The following is a 19,652-nucleotide window of genomic DNA, read 5'->3' on the forward strand; positions in this document are numbered from 1 at the left end:
TAATAGGGAGAAGTAAGGGAAAATAACGGAAAAGGAGGGAAAATCAGGAAAAACGGTGGGAAAGGAGGGGAGAGGGAAATCGAAAGAAAAGGGAAAGGAAAGAAAAAAAGGAAAACAAAGACCAACGGGAGAGTCCGAACCCAGAGGGCAGCGGCCGGGAGCTGCCGGGCGCGCAGCCCCGCCCCACAGCAGCGGCCGCCCCGCCCCCTCTCCCCCAACCCCACCGCTTTCTGTCCCCTCCGCCGCGCCGTACGGCCGCTCGCTCCGGATCCCTCCGCGGGTAACTTCGCGCGGGGCGCGGGCGGCTCTGCCCTCAGCGTGGGGCCTGCCCGCCCCGCCCGGCGGCTGCAGCACGATGGCCGAGATCGGCATCGACCAGTCCAAGCTGCCCGGCGTTAAGGAAGGTACGGGCGCTGGGCTGCGGGGAGCGCGCGTGTTGTCGCCGGGCTCGGAGCGGTGCCCGGAGCCGCGCTGCGTGATGGGGACGGGGTCTGCGGGGGTTCTGCCGCAATCCCGTTTTGTACTTGGCCCTGCGTGTGCCTGCTGGAGCTGGGGCTCGCGGGTGCGCGGAACCGGCGTCGAGCCTGAAATTGTGACGGCCGGTTTTAGCTTTGCCCGCCCTCAGCGTCGGCGTGCGGTTCGCTCGAGAAAATGAATCCGGTTAACCCTTCCAGCGGGTTGGTTCGGTGGGATGACAGCCCTGTGCAGGCGCTGCTGTTCGGGCTGCGGGCAGCCTGCACGTGGTCGGGCTGGTTCTGTTGTGCTCGGCGGGCTCCCCGTGAACCTGCGCCTGCGGTCAGAGGGGCTGCGTCTCCGGGGGACCCCGGTTCGAGGCTGCCACCCCCCCCCACCCAGCTGGATGAAAGCGGTGCCCCGAGCGGCTCCGACCTGCGCGGCCGCTTGAGGCCCGAGCTGCGTTCTGCAGAGCCTCGGGCCCGTTCCGTGCTCTCAGCTCAGTGATATCATTTGTTTTTGTTGCGCCAAGTGTTGAAACCGAGTTATGCCCCGGTTTGGGTCTATTCATGCTCAGAGTGAATGCCAGCCAAGGGAAGAAATGCATCACCTTCCGTGCCTGGGGAAATATTTGTTCTTCCGATACAGAAATCACTGTTGATTCTTCTGGAAAAAAAAAAAACAAAAACGTTCCCTGTCTCCATTTTGGGCAAAGGTCAGCTCAGTCGTTCATTAACAGCACGGCTCCGTGCTTTGTTGTGGTGCGAGGACTTTGTTCTGCACTCGCTCCCCTTTGGGGGGCTGCCTGTGTCTGCTTCCAGTGTTTTCCCTGGGAGTGCTGTGTGACGGTGCCATCCTGCTCTTCCGTTGCGGTCTTAGAGCTGCTGTGCAGCCAGGTCGCTGCCGTGCAGTGAAAATCCGCCGGCTGCGGCCAGGTGCTTCCTTCTTGTGGTTACTTTCTTTCTTTCATTTTCAAAGCTGCCTACATTAGCTGAAGGCTTGTCATAGAGCTTTGCTGGTGAGAACTACTTCAGCCAGTCCGCTTTGTTTGGTTTACCAATGTGAAATACACCCTCAAAGCACTCTTTTCCAGCATCAGCCAGACCTGCTGCTGCAGCTTGATGTTACAGCCTTTCTTTCCGGGCATGCCAAGTGCCTGCTCTGACCACTGTGGTCAGCAAAGCTCTTGTAAGGCGTTTGCTGAAGGTTTTGGTGGTGGCTGCAATATGTGGGCTGAGCGTCTCTGCTCTCCTCTCCAGTGTCTGTGACACGTTCTCTTTTCACAGGGCGGCTTCGGCTCTGTGTGTGCTCTTCTGACCCTCCCTGGGGCATTGCTCAGCTGTCTGCACACAGATCTCTTATACTGGAGGTCGGATCTGTGAGCCTTTCAGGGACAAAAGCATCCTGGAAATGTTATTTTGATTAGTTACTTACAAAGCAAGCAACAAGCTGGCTTGAGCTCTGCTCGCATGTGTCTTTCATCTCTTGAGATCTGATGCATTACTAGAAGTGAAAATTGGCAGCCATCCTTCCGTGCAGTGGCAGAGGTGAGAGCTGGGGCTGCAGAGCTCGGTGTTGGCTTGAGTCCTCCGAGGGGAAAAGGGGCCTGGGGCAGGGAAGAGGAGACCCAGCACCCTGTTCCTGCAGTGCACAGCTCTTCAGAATGGTGGAGAATTGCAATGGATGAAGTTCTCGTTTAGTTTCATCTTCAACAGCATTAAGAAGAAATAGAAGGGCAGCGTGTCTGTGCCTGTCATTAGAATCAGTGCAGCCATGCTGCTGTCACTTAAGCACCATTCTTGACAAAGGCCAATTGTTACTTCTACCTGCACCCTGAGAGTGCAACAGCAGTGCTCACTCTGACTTCTGCTCTTCAGTAGCTGTCTGATTCGACTTCTTGGAGCTCCTGATTCATGCTTAAAGTGCTGCTGGTGGTTCCCCAAATGTGACAGCAGAAGATACAACCGCTGCTTTGGGTGAAGAGGGAAGCTTTGGAGCTTTTTTTCCCCTTGTCGGGGCAGCCCCAGGGGCAGGCAGCCGAATGCTCTCTCTTGCCTTATCGCAGATGGAATAAGTTTGTGGTAAGCATCCATCTTCCCCTCAGCCGCAGCACCTTCCCTCTGACCTCTGCAGCTTAACCTGACCTCCTTGGCTCCTCTGCTGCAGGGAGAGCCTCCTGGTGCCAGACGGACAGTGCCCCAAGCAGCAGACTGCCCGATCTTATCGGCTTACGGCATTTCAGTGTCTGTGTGCTCAGCAGTGCAGTGCTGCGGGAAGGAAACTCGATGTCTGTCAGAAACCCCAGTGGGCCCAACGTTTTGAAGGGGGTCTGGTGAGGGATGCGTGGGGATGGGTTCTGCTTCGGGCTTTTTTCAGGGGGATGGTGTTGGGGGGCTATGCTTGTGTAGAGGAAGGGTTGGCCTTCAGCTAGATTAGTGTAATTGGGACAGATCTGAGAGCAGCTGCTGATCAGCCAGGTCACCCTGCAGCCACCTGCACCGTGCCCTTTGGCTCCAGATGGTGTTTTTTTTCGTGAAGCATCATGTGCTGTGTCACAGTTTTCTGCTTGGTGACTTCCTCTGAGAAGCACTCTGAAAAATGCAGACAAGCTGCATGGCTCGGGGGCAGCGAGGGCAGGGGCTGACGGGACATGGACATGGGATTTTCTTTCTAGGTCATTGGTTCATGTCCAGCTCTTCTGAGTAACAAGAGGTCTGTTTTTCCAGCGTGCACAAATTCAGTAGCTGAGGCTGCGGTGCTCGTTTTGCTTCTGGTTAAAGCTGGGTGAAAGTTTCATTGTTCATTCAGCTGTCCTGGGTCTGCAGCACTTGGCAGAGGAGATGGGCAGGATTAGCATCTTGTGCTTGTGGCTCCAGAGCGCGGCTCTGAGCAGGCAGGTCAGCCTCCTGCCATCCTGTGTGCTGCCCTCAGTGAGCTGCCACGAACCAAAAAAAAAAAAAAAAAAAGGAAAAAAGCGGCCTTTGGCAGAGAGGAGCTTCCAGGCTTGCACTGATGCCTTCTGCAGACAGATGTTTTCTTAGTTACTGATGAGCAGAGAAGTGTTGGGGCTGGGATAAAGGAGTCATGGTCTATTTTACCCATTGGCACTCCTGGGGGTGGCGGTGAGGTGGGAGGCTCTCCCCCATTGATAGTACAGGACATAGCCATTGCTGCTGTCTGAGCAGTGCCTTGCAGACAGCCTTGTGTTTACTGTGACTGTGGGCCTCTGTTTAATCTTTAATTTCCTGTGGCAACATCAGAGAGCTTGTGCATGCCAGGACCTGGAGACGGCGGCTGCAAAGAGCAGGGTGGGCCAGTAGTGCCTTTGCTGGGTCCAGGCAAAGAAAACCCTGCCTGGGGAAGTGTGCCTAAGAGCTGTGTGAAATGCCTCTGCTTTGCTGCAATAAGCCTTGTTTTCCTTCTTGCTCAGAGCCTTGTTTTCCTTTTTGCAGTTCATGTCAGTGTGACGATTTGTGGGACGAAGTGACATGTTCCCTCCCTGCTTTCTCGCCCCCCTCCCAGCATGCGTGCACCTGGCTGCCTTCCACGTACTTGCTCTTCTGCTTAGCACTGGTTGCAAAGCCAAAAGACCAAGGAAGATGGCTGAGCTGCTGCTAAAACTGCCTTAAAACTTCAGAAGTTTAGGGCTGCTGGGCACTTCCACCCAGGAAGGCAGTGCAGCCCCGTGTCGTTACAGTGCAGGTGGTAAGCCAGTTGCATGGAAGCATATTGATGCTTTTTAAAAATAGGAGCCTTTGCACCATCTCTTGGTATTGTACGAAGATGCTGCCCTACTCCCTAGGTGAGCCCTATGAGCCTTGACACGCTGCCACTAGGAGAGCACAGCACTTCTGCCTGTGCTGAGTGCTGTTCAGGACAGAAAGTTGCAATGGTTAGCAGGTGACGTGGTGTTCCTCGCTTGTTGTTTCAAAGGAGGTTTAAAAAACTGTACACAGAGTTCATGCACGCGTGTGTGTGTGGTTCTTCCTTCTCCCAGATATTTTCCTGAACCGGGAGTCTGTGGTTGGGGGAAAAGAGGAAGCGTTATGTGGGCTAAATATGTGATGTTAGTGATGGCAAAGGGGCAAATGCTTGATGGCACCGTGTTGCTTTGGACGCTTACAGCCAAACAGGACAGGAGGCTGCATCGTGCCCCAGCAGCACTAACACATCACGGGGGTGAAGCAGTGGAGGATGGCAGGGAAAGAACTGGGAGCTTTCCAAGCCGTCAGGGTGTCGGCTGTTTTGGTGGCACACGGAGCTGCTGTTCTTGGGGCTCTGCTCTCCTGCAGCCGTTGCAGCCGGCGCCAGGTTTCCGAAGGAAGTTGTGTTGGGAAGAGGCTGGGCTCTGCTGGGGTTATTTGTAGAGCCTGAGGGCCCTGCGCTCCCGCTGCCTGGTGCTGGTGGGAGAGACAGGCAGCCCTGCCTCAGCCCTGCTTGCCTTCTTCAGGTACCTTTCGCTCCAGGCTGTTGGCATTGCCTGGGGGCAGATCTAGTCATCAGGCCAGGTGAACTTGTTAGGTCCTGATTTTAGTCTTCTGTTTTTTTTTTTTTTCCAATCCCCAAGCTGGTGTGTATATGATAACACCTAGAGGTGATCAACCCCCTCAAAGGAAAAAACTTACTTCTGGCTGTCCTGAAGCTGATTTTGTGTTCTCAGAGTGTAAGCACAAAGCAGCTTGTTCCAGGTTTGCACTGCGATCCTCATCTCTCTGCCTGTCTGGCTCCAGAGACCGGCGCTGTATTCTTAGCATCTTATCCTGCTGTTTTTGATCTTAGCTGCACCAAGGGCAGGGTGCCAACGCAGGGCTCTGACAGGAAGGGAGAGGTGTGTTCTCAGGGCTGCAGCTCTGCTGACTTGTGGCTCTTCTGTAGATGGCTGTGAAGGTCTGACTGATCTGGGGTCAGCTTTGGTACTTGGTGTTCTTCAGAGCTGACTAATGAACTTGCAGAACTTAAGTATGGGAAGTGAGGAGGGGAGAGAGCACCCAAAAGGGGCTGGTAAAGGGGGGAAATAAACAAATGAATAATAATAAAAAGGAGTTGGAAGTGGGGCAAAGCATTCATGACTGTTAGATACAGGAAGGCTGTCCTCACAAAGCAGGTCTCAGAACAGCTCATCCCCAGTGCTGAGAGCGGCTGGGCAGGTAGCAGACAGGAGAGTTCCTTTCTAGGAAGAAGGGAGCTGATAGGACTGCCATGCTGCAGTCAGCCCTGACATCTTCAGCTTGGAACGCAGCAGTTGGCCAGAGTAAGCCTGAGGGGCTGCCTCGAGGCCCGTCCTGCTGGCTGGAGCCTTTCTTCTTGCATATCTGATGTAATGAATGAAACCTGCACTGTCTGACTGCAGCTCTGGTTTAGCTGCAAACCTTGGAGCGGTCTCTGGTTTAGCTGCAGTCACTTGGGCAATGGAAAGAAAGTGGCACTTCTGCTGCTTTATCCTCTACATGACTGCAAGCCCTCTGGGGTGTAAAACCACACTGAGGTTTTAAGAGGAACTGGAACTCTTCTTGGTACTTAGCACCTTCTGCAGGGGCATCAGGTTTCAGCAGTCAGCTTTGCATGAAGTCCTCAAAGTGATGCTTGAACTGGTACCGGAAGGGTACTGAGAGCCCTGTCCCAGAGCCCTGCTCCCTTGCATTCTGCTGCATTATCTTTTAGGATTAAGCTGGAGGAGAAGTCTGGGAGAGCTGATGTTTCGAATTATCTCAGCTCCATCTCTGTGGAGCTGCTCTGTGAGTTTATTCACGACTGCCTGAAACGGAGGGTTCAAGATGTGGGTGAAGCATCTGAGGCTGCAGTGGCTCCTGGAAGCTGGCCTGACCCATGGGGGGCACCTACCAGCCCTCCCCAGAGAAACTGCTGAACTGAGCGAGGGGTTTAGGCTTTAGCTGAGCAAAGAACACAAGTTTTGCCTATCTGGGAAATGAGCGTCTCCTTCCAACAATTTTGTGTAGTATAAAATTGTTTAAAATGCTGAAGTGAAAGCTACTTACCAGATCAAAGTAAAATAGGATGATTGCTGCTGAGATGGCTGTGGGGGCAGGGAGTGTATATAGCACAAATCCCTTGAGATGCGAGCTCCATGCCTGAGCAGTTTGGCTGAGTGGGTGGCTGTTTTGAGTTGTGCATGAAAGGAGACTTTTTTGTTCCCTTACACCAGTTCAAGTGAGCGGTGTTGGGCTTAAAACTAAAACTGCCATGATGTCCTGTCTGCAGAAGAGGAAACAACAAAAACCTCCAGAAAAGGACAGCATCGTATGATCCCTGGGACACCACTCAAGGCATGACTTGTATGAGCCAGGGAGTGTGATCTCCTGGTGAAGGTAACTTCTCTCCCATTCCGCCTGACATGCACAGTGCTTCACCCCTGGGCAAAGTGGGGATAAAACACACTTGGAAGGGGCAGTGGTGTTTGTTATGCAGTGTAAGCATTGGCCGCTAGGAAAATTTGTGTCTTGTTAGCTTTTCATGTTGCACGTGTGCTGGCTGAGTCGATTGAAGTTGAGACAGATGCTAGAGAAGAGGGCTGTAGAAGCAGTTTCTGTTCTCATCCATGGTTAAAGATTAACTTCATTCACATACAAACCTAACTGTGTATTGAATATTGCAAATAATATCTGGTGGCCTGAGTTCTGCTGCTTGGCTCTGGCATCGCAGTGGCTAAGTTACTGGCCAAGTCTGTGACTCCAGGCACTGCAAATCTGAGAACCAAGCAGGACGTGGCTGAAGGGGCTGAGTTTCCAAAGCATTTGCCAGTATTCCTGAAGGATCAAAGTCATTCTCAAACACATGCATGAGCTTGAAGTGCTTAAACTCAGTATTTTCTTCTGAAAAGCAAAAACATGGTATTTAACATTCTTGATCAGTAAGTGCTCTTACCTAGAAAGACTGAAGATGAAATAGGGTGGAATTATCCAACACTGAAAAAGATGTCTGTAATAAAAGCAGAATGAGAGATTTCAGTCAGTCTTGGGCATGGTCTAAAATGACCTTTTGAGGTCCCTTGTGGTGCTACTTTTTGCTATCTTAGATATTCTTGTTTGTCTGTGCAAGCACGTCACCTCCTGTGTTGGAGTGCTCAGCAGATGCTATCTCTGCTTGAGGACTGCTCTAGAGTACAGTTCACAGGCAGGTTTACAGAAGGAAGAGTGCCAACCTGGTGGTCTCAGAGAGGGCGTTTTGTGAAGGGAGGGCTGCTGATTTCTGTTCCAAGGCAGGTTAACAAAATAGACTTGTGTTCTGAGGATTCGGTTCCAAAATACATGCTGACTTCCATTGCAAAGCATTGGTTGAGCAGTTGACAGCTTTTTGTTGGAGAATGGTGCAGGCAGCACAAGCCTCTCATACCCTTGACCTTAGGACATTATCTTTAGAGCAGAGAGGATAACCTCATTCCCCAATCCCAAGCTGCTTTTAGATTATGTGGCAGAACTTCCAATAAAAAAAATAAAACAACAACAAACCACACTGGTGGTGGAGGTATTTCTTATTCTGTGTATTTGTCCTTTTAAGAGCAAAGCAGAGACTTCTCCTCTCGTTATCAGTGGGGCTGTCCAGCCTCTTTCAGCTCCCTTCCCCAGCCTGCCTGGTCCTGTCTGTTTCTCAGGAGCCATCTTCTCCCTGTGTGAGGTTGATTTCCTTGGCATTGGCCGCCCATGGTGACCAAAGTCCCAGGAATGCTGCTGAGATGTGATGTGGATTAGCACAAGCTCAGGGATCTCTCAGTGCGATGGGAGAGGCAGGAAGGAAATGAAAAGCACTGAGGTCAGGCTGTGTATCTCACAAAGCACGCGGTGCAGGAACTGCATGGTCCCTCTGGGAGCTGCCCCTGGTTTATCCCTTGCCCCAGCCAGGGCTGCTTGGCCAGGTCATCTTGGGCTCAAGGAAATCTTGGAGCACTCACCTGGCTGATATAGTCCCTGTGGTGCCAGCTCTTCTTTCTGATCTGCAGTTTTATTAACTCAGCATCTTTCCAAGATTGCTGGCTTGGAACAGGCTGTGCGTATTGCTCTCCACTTAATTTGTTAGCTCTGTAGGCCTTAAGAAGCAGCTTTAGCTGCTGAAACTGTTTTTTTTTTTTTTTTTTTTTTTTTTTTCCTGTGTCACTGTTGTCCCTTCCTCCTGTCCTACTCTTCAGGATTCAAAAACTGCAGATGTTCTGAGCTAAGCATGACTCACACCTTCTCGTTTATTTTGTGAACTATCCAGCGCATGATGCTGAGGGGGAGAATGCAGGGAGTGGGAGGGGATGGGGAGCAAGGGATGGTTTTTCAGCCCCGAAAGGAAATGCTGAGAGCATGCCTGTGTCGAGCTGGCGGGGGTCCCAGGGCACGTCAGAAGGGCAGCAACAACATAGGGGTTCTTGGGCTGGTGTCACATGGCGAGGCCTAGGCCGCCAGGCACAAGCAGTGGACGCTCGGCTGTGAGTCCTGTGGGATTTGGCCTTTTGGAGGCCTTGCTCACTCTGCTGCCCTTCCCTACCTCTGTCACACAGCATCGAGGGTTGCCTTAGCTCCTCTGCTGTGGTTACCTCACTCCCTTTGAAGCAATTCAGTGTTAAAGTGCTGAGCTACAAGGCTGAGGTAATGCTGGAGGAAGCTAGTGAGGCAGGCGGCAGGATATAAAGAGGAAAAGATTGTTTTGTGAAATTTTGCCAAGTTGCTGTACCTAAGGCAACACTTGCAGCCATGCTTACCGGAGCCCTATACCTCAGTGATGCTTAGAAAGGCACGTTTGGGGGCTGAAGACTTACCAGCAAGTGAGGCCTGTGCATGGGGCATACAGAGTGGCTCTTCTGGGTCCCTGCTGCAAACGAGCTCCCTATCATGTGTCTCTGCCTGGGTTTTGTGGTGGGATCTGGGGCTGTTACTCAGCAGCTGGCTGAACATGAGCCAACAGTGTGCCCAGTTGGCCAAGAAGGCCAGTGGCATCCTGGCTTGTATCAGTAATGGTGCAGCCAGCAGGAGCAGGGAGGTGATTGTCCCTCTGTACTCTGCACTAGTGAGGCTGCACCTCGAGTACTGTATTCAGCTTTGGGCCCCTCTCTACAAGAAAGACATTGAGGCCCTGGAACATGTACAGAGAGTGGCAATGGAGCTCTGAAGGGGCTGGAGCACTAGTCTTATGGGGAGTGGCTGAGGGAACTGGAGTTCTTCAGTCTGAAGGAAAGGAGACTCAGAGGAGACCTACAGCCTGAAAGGAGGTTGTGGTGAGGTGGGGATTGGCCTCTTCTCCCATGTACAATGAGAAGTAACGGCCTTTAATTGTATAGGGGAGGTTCAGGTTGGATATTAGGAAATATTTCTTCTCAGAAAGAGTGGTGGTGCACTGGCACAGGCTGCCCAGGGAGGTGGGGGAGTCACTGTCTCTGGAGATGTTCAAGAACCGTGGAGATGTGGCACTGAGGGACATGGTTAGTGGGCATGGTGGGGATGGCTTGATGGCTGGACTAGATGATCTCAGTGATGGTTTCAAACCTTAATGATTCCATGATATGATTCTGTGCTTTCCGCCATGCCTTGGCCCTTGATTTCTGTGCTGGCATTCCTGTGCTTGCATTGCTTTCATTCACAGCTGTGCCAGAAGTGCACATCCCAGCACGCTCCCTGCTGCGGCCCAGCAGATTGGTTTAATCAGCCTGGGGCAAACCTGTTGTCAGTGTTTCACGCTTTGCTGGGCTTGCTGCTCGCAGCTGCTTGTTTGACCGCCTGATGGCTTGCAGCCAGGGCCTGAGGATGGGAAATTGAGTTAATTCTCAGCGGTGAACGAGCATCAATCTTACCTTTTCATTTCTTAGCCATGCAATTAGGGAATAAGTAAACAGATTTCTTATCCCACAACACAAAGCCTCTCAGAGAGGAGGAATTGTGGTTCTGTTGTCACTGAGGCCATCCTATTTCTCAGCGTGAACCCAGTGCCAATAATGCCTAGTGATGGGCTGAGAGTGAGGGCTCATGCTGCTGAAGCTTCGTTTCAGATCACATCTGTCCAATCTGCATCCTCAGTAACTTCCTATCAGCCTTGTTGGATGTGCCTTCAGGGAAGGAGGGTTGGTTTTCTTGGCCTCCCTGCAGCTGCAATCATGCTTGATTCAGTGCCATGAACACTGGGTCCATCTTGAGGGAGCACTCGGCACTTGCTATCACCTCCAAATTTGCAGGGAGCTGCAAGTGTCCCCATCTCCTGCCACCTGGCTGGCCGACAGTGCTCTGTTCCGTTCATAATGGGATGTTCTCATCCTCCTTTGCATGTTGTTCTCAGGCTGACAGAACTTGGGAATAATGTGCTCAGATGAGTTAGGGGCATTCAGTCCAGCCAAGTTTCGGGCGGTGATGAATATGTCCTTCTGCCCTGCCAACAACTTCAGCCACACAGAGCAAGATCTGCCTGCTCCTGTTAGCCATTCATGGATTTAGGAGAACAGCCATCAATTAAAACAATAAACTAGGTTAAAAATCCCCGCTGTATTGTAGGAATGGAGCTCACTGGAGGAGGTGAGGCTTTCTGGGGGGCTTGGTGCAAGACTGCGGGGAGAAGAGCAGTAGTGTTCTACCATAGCCCTCCTGCCTTTTCGCCTGCACACCCAGTGTATTTCCGTCACTGTGATTTTTCCCACGTGAGTAGCAAAGTGTAGCTGGGTGTGAGCAGAATGGAGCACAGAATCTAAAGTCCTTCTCTGCACGTGTGCCTCTCTGGGGAGAGGTGGATGGAGCAAAGGTCCGCCAGCACCCTCAGCGTCGTGACCATCATGGCAGAGCTCAAATGCCACAGGGAGCAGAAGGGAGTTCAGAAGGGCTGGGATGCAGTTTCGTAATCTTTGCAGGTGTCTTCTCATACGCAGCTCTGGAAATGTTCACCCTTGCTTCTGCACTCCCTTGTTTTGCTCGTACAGCTGTTCAGGAAGCTGTGCAATGAACTTGCTCACAGACCTACTGTGGTTGAATACAGCACTGCCTTCTCCTTCTAGTTTGTGGGTGGGATTTTTTTCTGGTTTTTTTTTTTTTTTTTGTTTATTTGAGTCAAACATTCAGGGGGAAGTGCTCCTCCTCAAAGACATGGTGGTAAATGCACAGCCCTGGATCTGGATAGGCTCTTTGTGGTGCTGCACTGAGATGTGTCTGCTTAGCTCCAGCCTCTGAGCCAGCGGTGCCTTTCCAGCAGGCTGGGTGATGCTGTGTGAGCAGAAGGTGGCCAACTCACCATCCTTCTGTGAAACTAAATAGTGTTAGGGACCACAGAGTAAAGTCTCTTTGGGGAACGTCTGTCCCCATCCAATAAAAATGTGTTCATGAGCACTGGATACCCTGAGTATTTCACCTGTGAGTAGCACTGCTGCCTGAAACTGCTGTGCTTTTCCCAGTTCTGTGGCTGAAGGAAGCATTTATTTATAGGAAAAGCCAACTGGAAGTGTTTCATTGCTAGTTAGCGTTTAGTATCCTCTTTCCTTTTTTTTTTTTTTTTAAGAAGAAGTTGCAATAAAAAGAAAGCGACAACAAAACCTTAATTGCACCGTCCAGAACTGTACATGCATAAAGTGAGTCACTCTGGGCTTGTGTTACCGTAATCACTGTCCTCATCTCCACCCTGCTGCTTGTCCCTCCTTCCCTGAAGCACTGCCTTTGACCTTGAAGGGAGGGCTGCTTGTAGTGGAGCCTTATCTTCTGTCTGTCATCTGCAAAACGCCCTCAAATGCACTGAGGCTTCTCCTTGATCATATTCAACAGGGTTTTTGGTTAAAGTGCTAACTTGGCTGCAGTCAGAAGCTCTTCTAAAAAGCCTGTGAAGCTCAGTGGATGCCGAGGAGTGTCCTGATACATCTCAATCGGAGCATGTGTGTCATTGAGAGAAGAGGAAAGGCACGTGGGACCGTGGTTGCGTTCCGCTTCCCTTGCAGTGTTTTCTGCCCTTCGTGGGGATGGAAATGGTGTCTGCTCAGACTGTTCAGTGAGTGGATTCCTCAGAAATTGCCCCCGTAGTTTCGCTACATCCTGGGGGCGTTGAACTCCCCTTGAAGTGGGAGCTCCACGTGTGGCAGTGCACGCTTTGTGTGTCAGTGCTACCAAAACACCAGGCGCTGCATGTGGCCCTGTCCCAATAGGTGTGTGACTGTTTTACTGCTCTGCTGCCTATCATAACAAGTTAAAAATAAACCCTTGTGTTTTCTCACAGTGTGGGCAGAGCATTCCTTTGAAAGCTTGAGAGTGAAAGTGATCAGCGTTTGTAAAAATACGCTTCTTTCAGACTGGTGCTCTTCCCCTTCCTGTTTATTTGTCTCCGGGTCAGCACGGCTTCCAGAAAGAAGCTGAAAATTACCCATGGTGGTATTGCCGTGGGCGGTTGTTTTGGGTTCTGCAGGTCGACTTCTGGAGTCTGAGAACGGCCTGGGGGGAAGACAGAATCTTCCCCTCGAGAAAGGAGCCTGTGTCTTAGGGGAGGTGTGTTTCCACCAACGATTTCAGTGGGAAATCTCAACGCTTTTGCAGCCCAATGGCCCCCCTAAGTTTTGGCTCAAAAATTAAATGTTTTCAGTGGGAAAATTTTTATTTTGTCTGAAGTCCATAAATTAACTCAGGCAGAGTTTTTACGCTGAAAATGATTTGATAGCCCTTGCCTGGAGCACACCCAGCAGGCTTGGGGGTGGGAGGCTGCTCACAGCCCCGAGGAGCTGAGCTGGACCAAGCTGAAGTATGTGCTGATGGACAGAACGAGAACAGTTTGAATGGGTTTTGAATACTGATTCATGTAGTCTAAGGGAAAAAGAAACCTTTTGTTATTTCTCACGATAAGCGTGAAGCTCGAATTACTTGCATTTCGGAATCTCAAGGTCTTGTTTTGGATTGCATCCAGCCAGTCCTATCTCAGGGCTGGATAGATAAGGTTTTCCACTTCCAAGTTAGGGCTATCTACGTAGAAATGAGTTTCCTGTGATTCTTCTGGGCTTGAAGTCTCATGACTGTTGAGAGGGCATTGGGTTCGAGATCTGCGTATTCTGCAGTCGCCTTACAATTTCCAAACCCCTTTTGGTGAAGGAGAGCAGCCCCAGGAACTGTGGTAAAACCCTGGGAAAGCTGATGGAGGCCTTCGTTAGTCTTAGAGTATGGGAGCATAGCGATGCCAGGCAACAAGCTTTGTTGGAGTGCACGTTGTGCCAAGCACCAAATGTCAGGTTGCAGGTTTGAACTGTTCTTGCTGCAGCCACAGTCAAGCCACTGAAGTTTCAGTCATTTAACTTTCCATGTTGGATATTCTTGCACGGTGTTTGTGTGCATTACCAGTGAGCACGCGTTGGATGGGTTCCTGGTGTGATTGCAGAGCAATCAGTGCTGGTCCCAATAACGTTTGTCACTTTTCATCTGCGCTCAGAGTAAATCTGGAGTTGCTAGCAGTTTGCAATGACTCGAAGCCAGAGAGGTGTGTAACGTGAGGGTGGGACATGTTTGCACAGCCGCCTGCATTGCAAACTTGGCTCCACACTGCTTTACAGGAGACACGTGCAAGGGACGTAGCTTGGCATGAAGAATGCAGGCTGTGTTCAAAGTCTGCATGGCAGAGAACAGAGGATCTGGGAGTGAGCAGCCCAGTGGTGGGCGTTCCAGGGCTGTAAAGCAGGGCAGAGATGTGCCCCCTGAGCGCTGACTTTATCTGGTTTGAGCGGGGCCATGCCTGTGCTTGAGAGCCCAAGCATCTGTATTGATATTTTTTTGTTTGTTTCTTTGTTTTTTTTCCTTCCTTCCTCTTCATCATAATTCTCTTGGCTTTGTTTCCCTGTACAGTGTGTCGAGACTTCGCTGTTCTGGAAGATCATACCTTGGCCCATAACTTGCAGGAACAAGAAAGTAAGTAGCAATATGTTGAACAAACTGAATCAAATGTATCCCAGCAGATAACTGTTTCTGTGTTGTTCTTTTGTTGGTTTTCTTTTGTTTGTTTGTTTTGCTTAGAAAAATCCTCCCTGTTTTTGTTGTTTTTATTCTTTCTAATGGAGTATTGTTATCATCACAGTATTTGCTGTCCTGTAACACTACTCTGCATTCTACCCCAGCTTGTATTGCCCTCTAGAGATGGTTGCATTTCATGTATTCAGTTTTCTCATTCCCTTTAGAATTGAGTTTGTTAATGCTGTTTATAATAAGATTGCATGTGGGAGTACGTTTAAGGATTCCTTGCTGTGCGAAGCTGTTAGAAATGACTAGCATGTCTGGAAGCTTCCCGTTTTACAGGCTGACCTGAGTGCAGCCAGAAGAGGCCTGCTTACTGACTGATTTCAGAACTGCTAGTGCCTGCCTTCAGAACAGAGGCTTCCTTTTAATTAAGACATTTTGAGGTAAGGCAGCTGCGTGCTTTAAAAAGGAGAGGAAAAAAAAGTACAGCCAGGAACTTTAAAGTGGCTGGTGATTTCTATACAAATATGTTTGCTTTTCAGTCAGGGCTCAGGTGGCCTCTCTAATCTGTTTTGCTGCGTGCCAATCGTATTGGTATCTACTAGTACTAGGTGCTAATGCTGTTCCAGCAGCTCCACCGAGCATGCAGCTTGTGCTGAAGTTGCTCTTACTGCTGGGACGTGAGACCACTGAACAAAAGCTGGCTCTCAGCTGCACTTCTTACAGCCATCTTTTCTTGGACGCAGTACCCATGTATGGTAAAGGACTCACTGTAGTGTTCAGTTGCTCTCTGTTGCTAAATATAGACTTAGTGAGATTCTGGAACCTATTACGTGGAGAGGGAGAGGAGTTCCTCTCTCTGGATTTTCTTGAAAACAAACTAGAGAAGCATCCATCAGAAGTGGTTTAGGTTCAGCTCATCCTCGTTGGCTTCTGGTGCTCCTTTCCAGCCCGCTTTATTAATCTAGGATAATTTCCCGTGACCAGAAAATGAAATGCAAAGCCTAAAAGTAAATCTCTACAAATCTGTATGTAATTAAGATACGCAGGCCTTGGTTTTTTTGGTAATAAACATATATGCAGCCTTCTCAGTGTCGAAGTGAGGCAATCTCAAGCTGCTAACAATTTCAATTTGGGGCTTACCCACCTGTAGTTAGTGACATTACCCTGCAGAAAACTGTCTTCTCTTCTAGCCTGGAATCTCCTTCCCACTTGCTTCATCTTGTTCACACTGTGATGTTCAGCAGGCTGATTTTTGGGGTTCTTGTCTGTGCTTATTTCCAGTTGAGCATCACTTGGCGACAAACATTCAGCGTAATCGTCTGGTGCAGCATGACTTGCAGGTGGCCAAGCAACTGCAAGAGGAGGAGGATCTGAAAGCACGTGCTCAAATCCAGAAACGCCAAAAAGACCTGTGAGTTTAGGATGGAGCTGTTCAAACGCTCATCCCATTTGGTCAGAGTGCTGAAATGAGTTGCTTTGTTTCAATTTGATGCACGGTTCATAGGTTGATCAGCCTTTTGCCTTTAGATGTCTGTTGCTATACAAGTATTGATATTGGCTTCTAGCATAGGACAGGATGGGAGCAGATGGACCTGGGATCTGCCTTGGCTGGACTCTGTTGGCTGACTGTGGAAAGAAGCCTTCCTGTTCTCCTGTTTGTTGGCAGAGAGGAGTAACTTGGCCATTTGCAGTAGATTTGTCCCTGACTGAAGTCTGTGAGAGAAGAGTTTACCCTACAGAAGTACACAATGTTTTAGTGAATTCCCTCTCTTGTGGAAATGGCAGATATTGGCCTACCTGTATTGTGCCTTATGAGTGCTTTTGAGGATTTTGGCACTGTGCTGAACAGTTCAAAGCTCCTACTTGTGCTTGCAGGAGCTCTAGCATAAAGCATGGTCGGAAGAGGAGCTGCTGTTCTGGGGTCACTTGGTGGAGATAGGAATTGTGGACATGACTTCTCTTGCAGTCACTTGACTTCTGCAGCAGCTGCAGGAGGATCCTTAATGATTGATTCAGTTTACTCTGCAGGTTTGCTCAGGGCCCCACTTAGCAGATCTAACCCTGTAGCTTGTGATTTGGATTTCTCTGTGCCATGACTGTGGAGCTGGTATAGGAATAAAAAGTTGTAGTGCAGAGAAAAACAAACTAGACTTATCAGCCCAGAACTGACTTTGATCCTTTTCTTGTATTTTTTGCCTCTCACTCAAGCTCTTGCTGTGCGTGAGAAGTAACAAATGGTTTGCGTGACAGGGCTCAGTAAGATCCCAAAGATGAGAAGCAGCAGCTTGCCTTCTGATGGAGCTCCCTGCAAGGTCTGCAAAGCAGAATGCAGCAAGCAGCTGGGAAATGCATCCTGGCTTGTCTTGCTCTGTGATGCCACCCACCAGACACAGTTGATGGTGGATCACAAACCCTGGGGGGTTCATCTGGCAGAGAGTGATGCAGTAGAAGAGCTCTGTGCTGCAGATGTGTGTGATACAGGACTGGCTTCAAAGGAGCTGCTCATAAAAGATTTCAAGGCTGGGATGTGACAAGTCAGCCACTGTACTCAATGGTGCTAGCACATGCAGACAGTATGTGTGCTTCTCTGAAGTTTGTGCTTTATTTCAATAGCTTTCTTAGCAATTAGGGACATGAGCATGTAAATGACAACTTAAAAATTAACTCTGTGCGACAGAGATGATTCCTTTTTGCTACTTGCTGGGAACTGCAAACAATTTTATTGTTGTGGGACTTCACAAAATGGGATTTGCTAACTTTGTGAGCCAAGTTACAGACAGAACTCCTGACGCAAAACATTGTGGCAGCAGCAGTTCTGCTCCTGAAAGCCTGAGCTTTTCTGCAAGAGTAGTTTCTGTTCTTTAAAAAAAGAAAAGGTTGCAGGCATCCTTTTGTAACTGGATCTGTTTCTTCCTTAATTCTCAGTCCATTCCCACCGTCTCTTCCTTGTGCAAGATCAGTGAGTTCTGGCAACGCAACGACCCCCACTGCTGTTGTGTGCTGGATGGCTTAGCGCAGTCTGACCCTGCAAGGTGATGGAGGAGTGAAGAGGCAGAACTGGGTGGTCTGCTTGGAAACAAGGAGCATAACAAAAAAAAGCTCTTTAAACTTAAGGGGTTTACTTTTCCTCGGAGATTTGAAAGACAAATAAAAAATGTCTATTCTTGTTTATCTTTCCAATTAACTCCTTCTCTTGAAGAATTCAGGGAAGCATCAGAACTCCGCCAGTACTCCTGCTTCTTTAAAAGCATCCCTCGCATCTAGCCGAGCAGTCTGCATGCTGCCAAGCATAGTAGCAAGGCTGCTAAAATAACTGAAATACTGTGAAGAGATGCTCTTTCCTTGTTTTGTTCCTGGTGCCATAATGATGCTGTTACACTAATGTAACTAATGTAACAGCTCCTTTGAACACTTCCCTTAAACCCTTTTGTTTTTTCTCATCTGGCAACAATTACTTGCTCCAGCCGGTGTGAATGGCAGCTTTCTAATCAGTGCCTTTAGTTTTTATTTTTCTCTAAGCTGAAGTTTCCTTGACAGTAACACTGCTGGCTGCACAGGCATGAAGGGCACCTCGGTGTGATGTTGGGAGGTGGTGATGTTTATGTTGCTCTGGCTGATTGCTGGAGACTAAGCCATTGAATTCACGGTAAAGAAACTAGGGGACAAGAAGAGCTGTCAAAGTTCTTTAACCTTTTTGCTTATGTTCAGGTCAAGTTGAAACACTAGCCTATGTTAAATAACGAATCAAGTCTCAGGATTTAATTACCACTGAGCGACAAAAAAAAGACAGAATCCAATCCTTTGTCTCTGTTCAGTGGTTTTGAAAGAGCTTGATACGGAGTACTTCAGGATGCATGTCATCAGGAACAAGAAAGCACTTTTGCTTGTGCATTACTTCTGGTGTTGTTTGCTGTGCATGGAGAGGCAGTGACCTTGTTGCCTTCGCCCTGGAAGACAATTAGCTATTTGTCTTGTGCTTGTCTGAGAAAGATAGATTTTAAGCATTTAGCAATTCACTTGGTGCCAGTGAACTCATCACCTTGGCTTTGTTCACAGGTGCCAGGAGGGACTAGACGCTTGCAGCATGTTGATGTGTTTGACCTTTCTAATTTATTTTCTACATGAATCCATGTAATCTGAGATTGGCCTCATAAAGGATCCAATATTTTAGGCATGTTGACAATCTGCTCCTAGGGTTTGCATATTCAGTTGTCTTTTTGCTTGGTACTGGTTCCCTGCTGGTACCAGGTTTGCCAAGGTTCCCTTTTTATAAGGCAGGTTTCAGAGCTACCTTTGACATGTGTACTTCTGAATAGATCTCTGCCTGCAGTCAGGTGCAATATACAAACATACACACTCACCAAATACCGGTTCTCTTATGAGGATGAAAGAAACTGATGTCTGAAATTGCTTTCCGTATCGATAACTGCAGCCCTACACACGCTGAAATTCACGAGCGCATTCTAGAGTGTCTCTAGGCCTTGATCAATTTATGAATGTGAGCAAATGTTTACAAACATGGTCTGGGAAAGGGAAGGAAGGATCACATTGTGACACAGACTTGGGGTTCTTGTGTGTTTGGAGTAGGAAGAGGAAGTATGAGTAATATACAGTACCCAACTGTAGGTCTGTTTCTGATGAGCAATTGACATAAAAAAAAAAAGCTTTTTTTCCTTTCATCTTCGTGTTCCTTTTTCTTTTCTCTGACAGATCAGATGTTTCTTGGTAGTATTTCTCCTCTAATGCAGTTCTTGCAGTGTCCTTCCCCACCCTATGCCACCTAACCAACTCCTTGCACTTCTATTGATCTTCATCTATAAAATAAGCCTCTGTTGTGCCATTGATTGCTCCAGCAATGACAGTTCTCTCTGTATTGCTGCTGAAAGTGCTTATTTGCATGTAAGATTTTAATCACATCAGCTCATGCCCCAGGCTCCCTTCCACTCCATTGCCTCCAAGCGTGCCAGGTCATTTAAACCCTAATCCTTCCTCAAGACCAGAACAGGTGCTCCAGCCCACACTGTGCAGTTTTCATGTAGCTGAACCTGCTTCTCTTGAAATATTTGCCTGACTTCCATAATATACTCCTGGTAGTCCTCCCATCACCTGTCTGATCAGTGCCAGCATATTCTTGAAAAGATTGCGTTCTAATACAGCAAGCTCTGCCTGTTGCTGTTCTCATTCCCGTCTCCTTCTGTGCCTTACCTTTTAGCAGTTCGAATTGCAGAGATAGCTTTAGGTTGATAGATTTTATTTTTTCCGTTTCCTTCCCTTTCTGTTTCCTTCCCTTTCTGTTTCCTTCCCTTTCTGTTT

At 49.0% G+C, this 19,652-nt stretch overlaps 1 protein-coding gene across 2 annotated transcripts in view; it reads left to right on the top strand.

Annotated features, from left to right (window-relative positions):
* CCDC50 (coiled-coil domain containing 50) overlaps positions 208-19,652 on the top strand; it is a 41,570-nt gene continuing 22,125 nt past the window's right edge. The window contains exons 1-3 of one of the 2 annotated variants that reach the window (XM_021394470.1): positions 208-404; positions 14,229-14,291; positions 15,621-15,750. In XM_021394470.1, coding sequence (XP_021250145.1) covers positions 356-404; positions 14,229-14,291; positions 15,621-15,750 — 242 coding nt within the window. In that variant the 5' untranslated portion in view covers positions 208-355. The remainder of the gene's footprint in view (positions 405-14,228; positions 14,292-15,620; positions 15,751-19,652) is intronic. The other variant, XM_021394471.1, reaches the window with a different exon arrangement.

Source organism: Numida meleagris, chromosome 4 (genome assembly GCF_002078875.1).
Source record: "Numida meleagris isolate 19003 breed g44 Domestic line chromosome 4, NumMel1.0, whole genome shotgun sequence".
NCBI lineage: Eukaryota > Metazoa > Chordata > Aves > Galliformes > Numididae > Numida > Numida meleagris.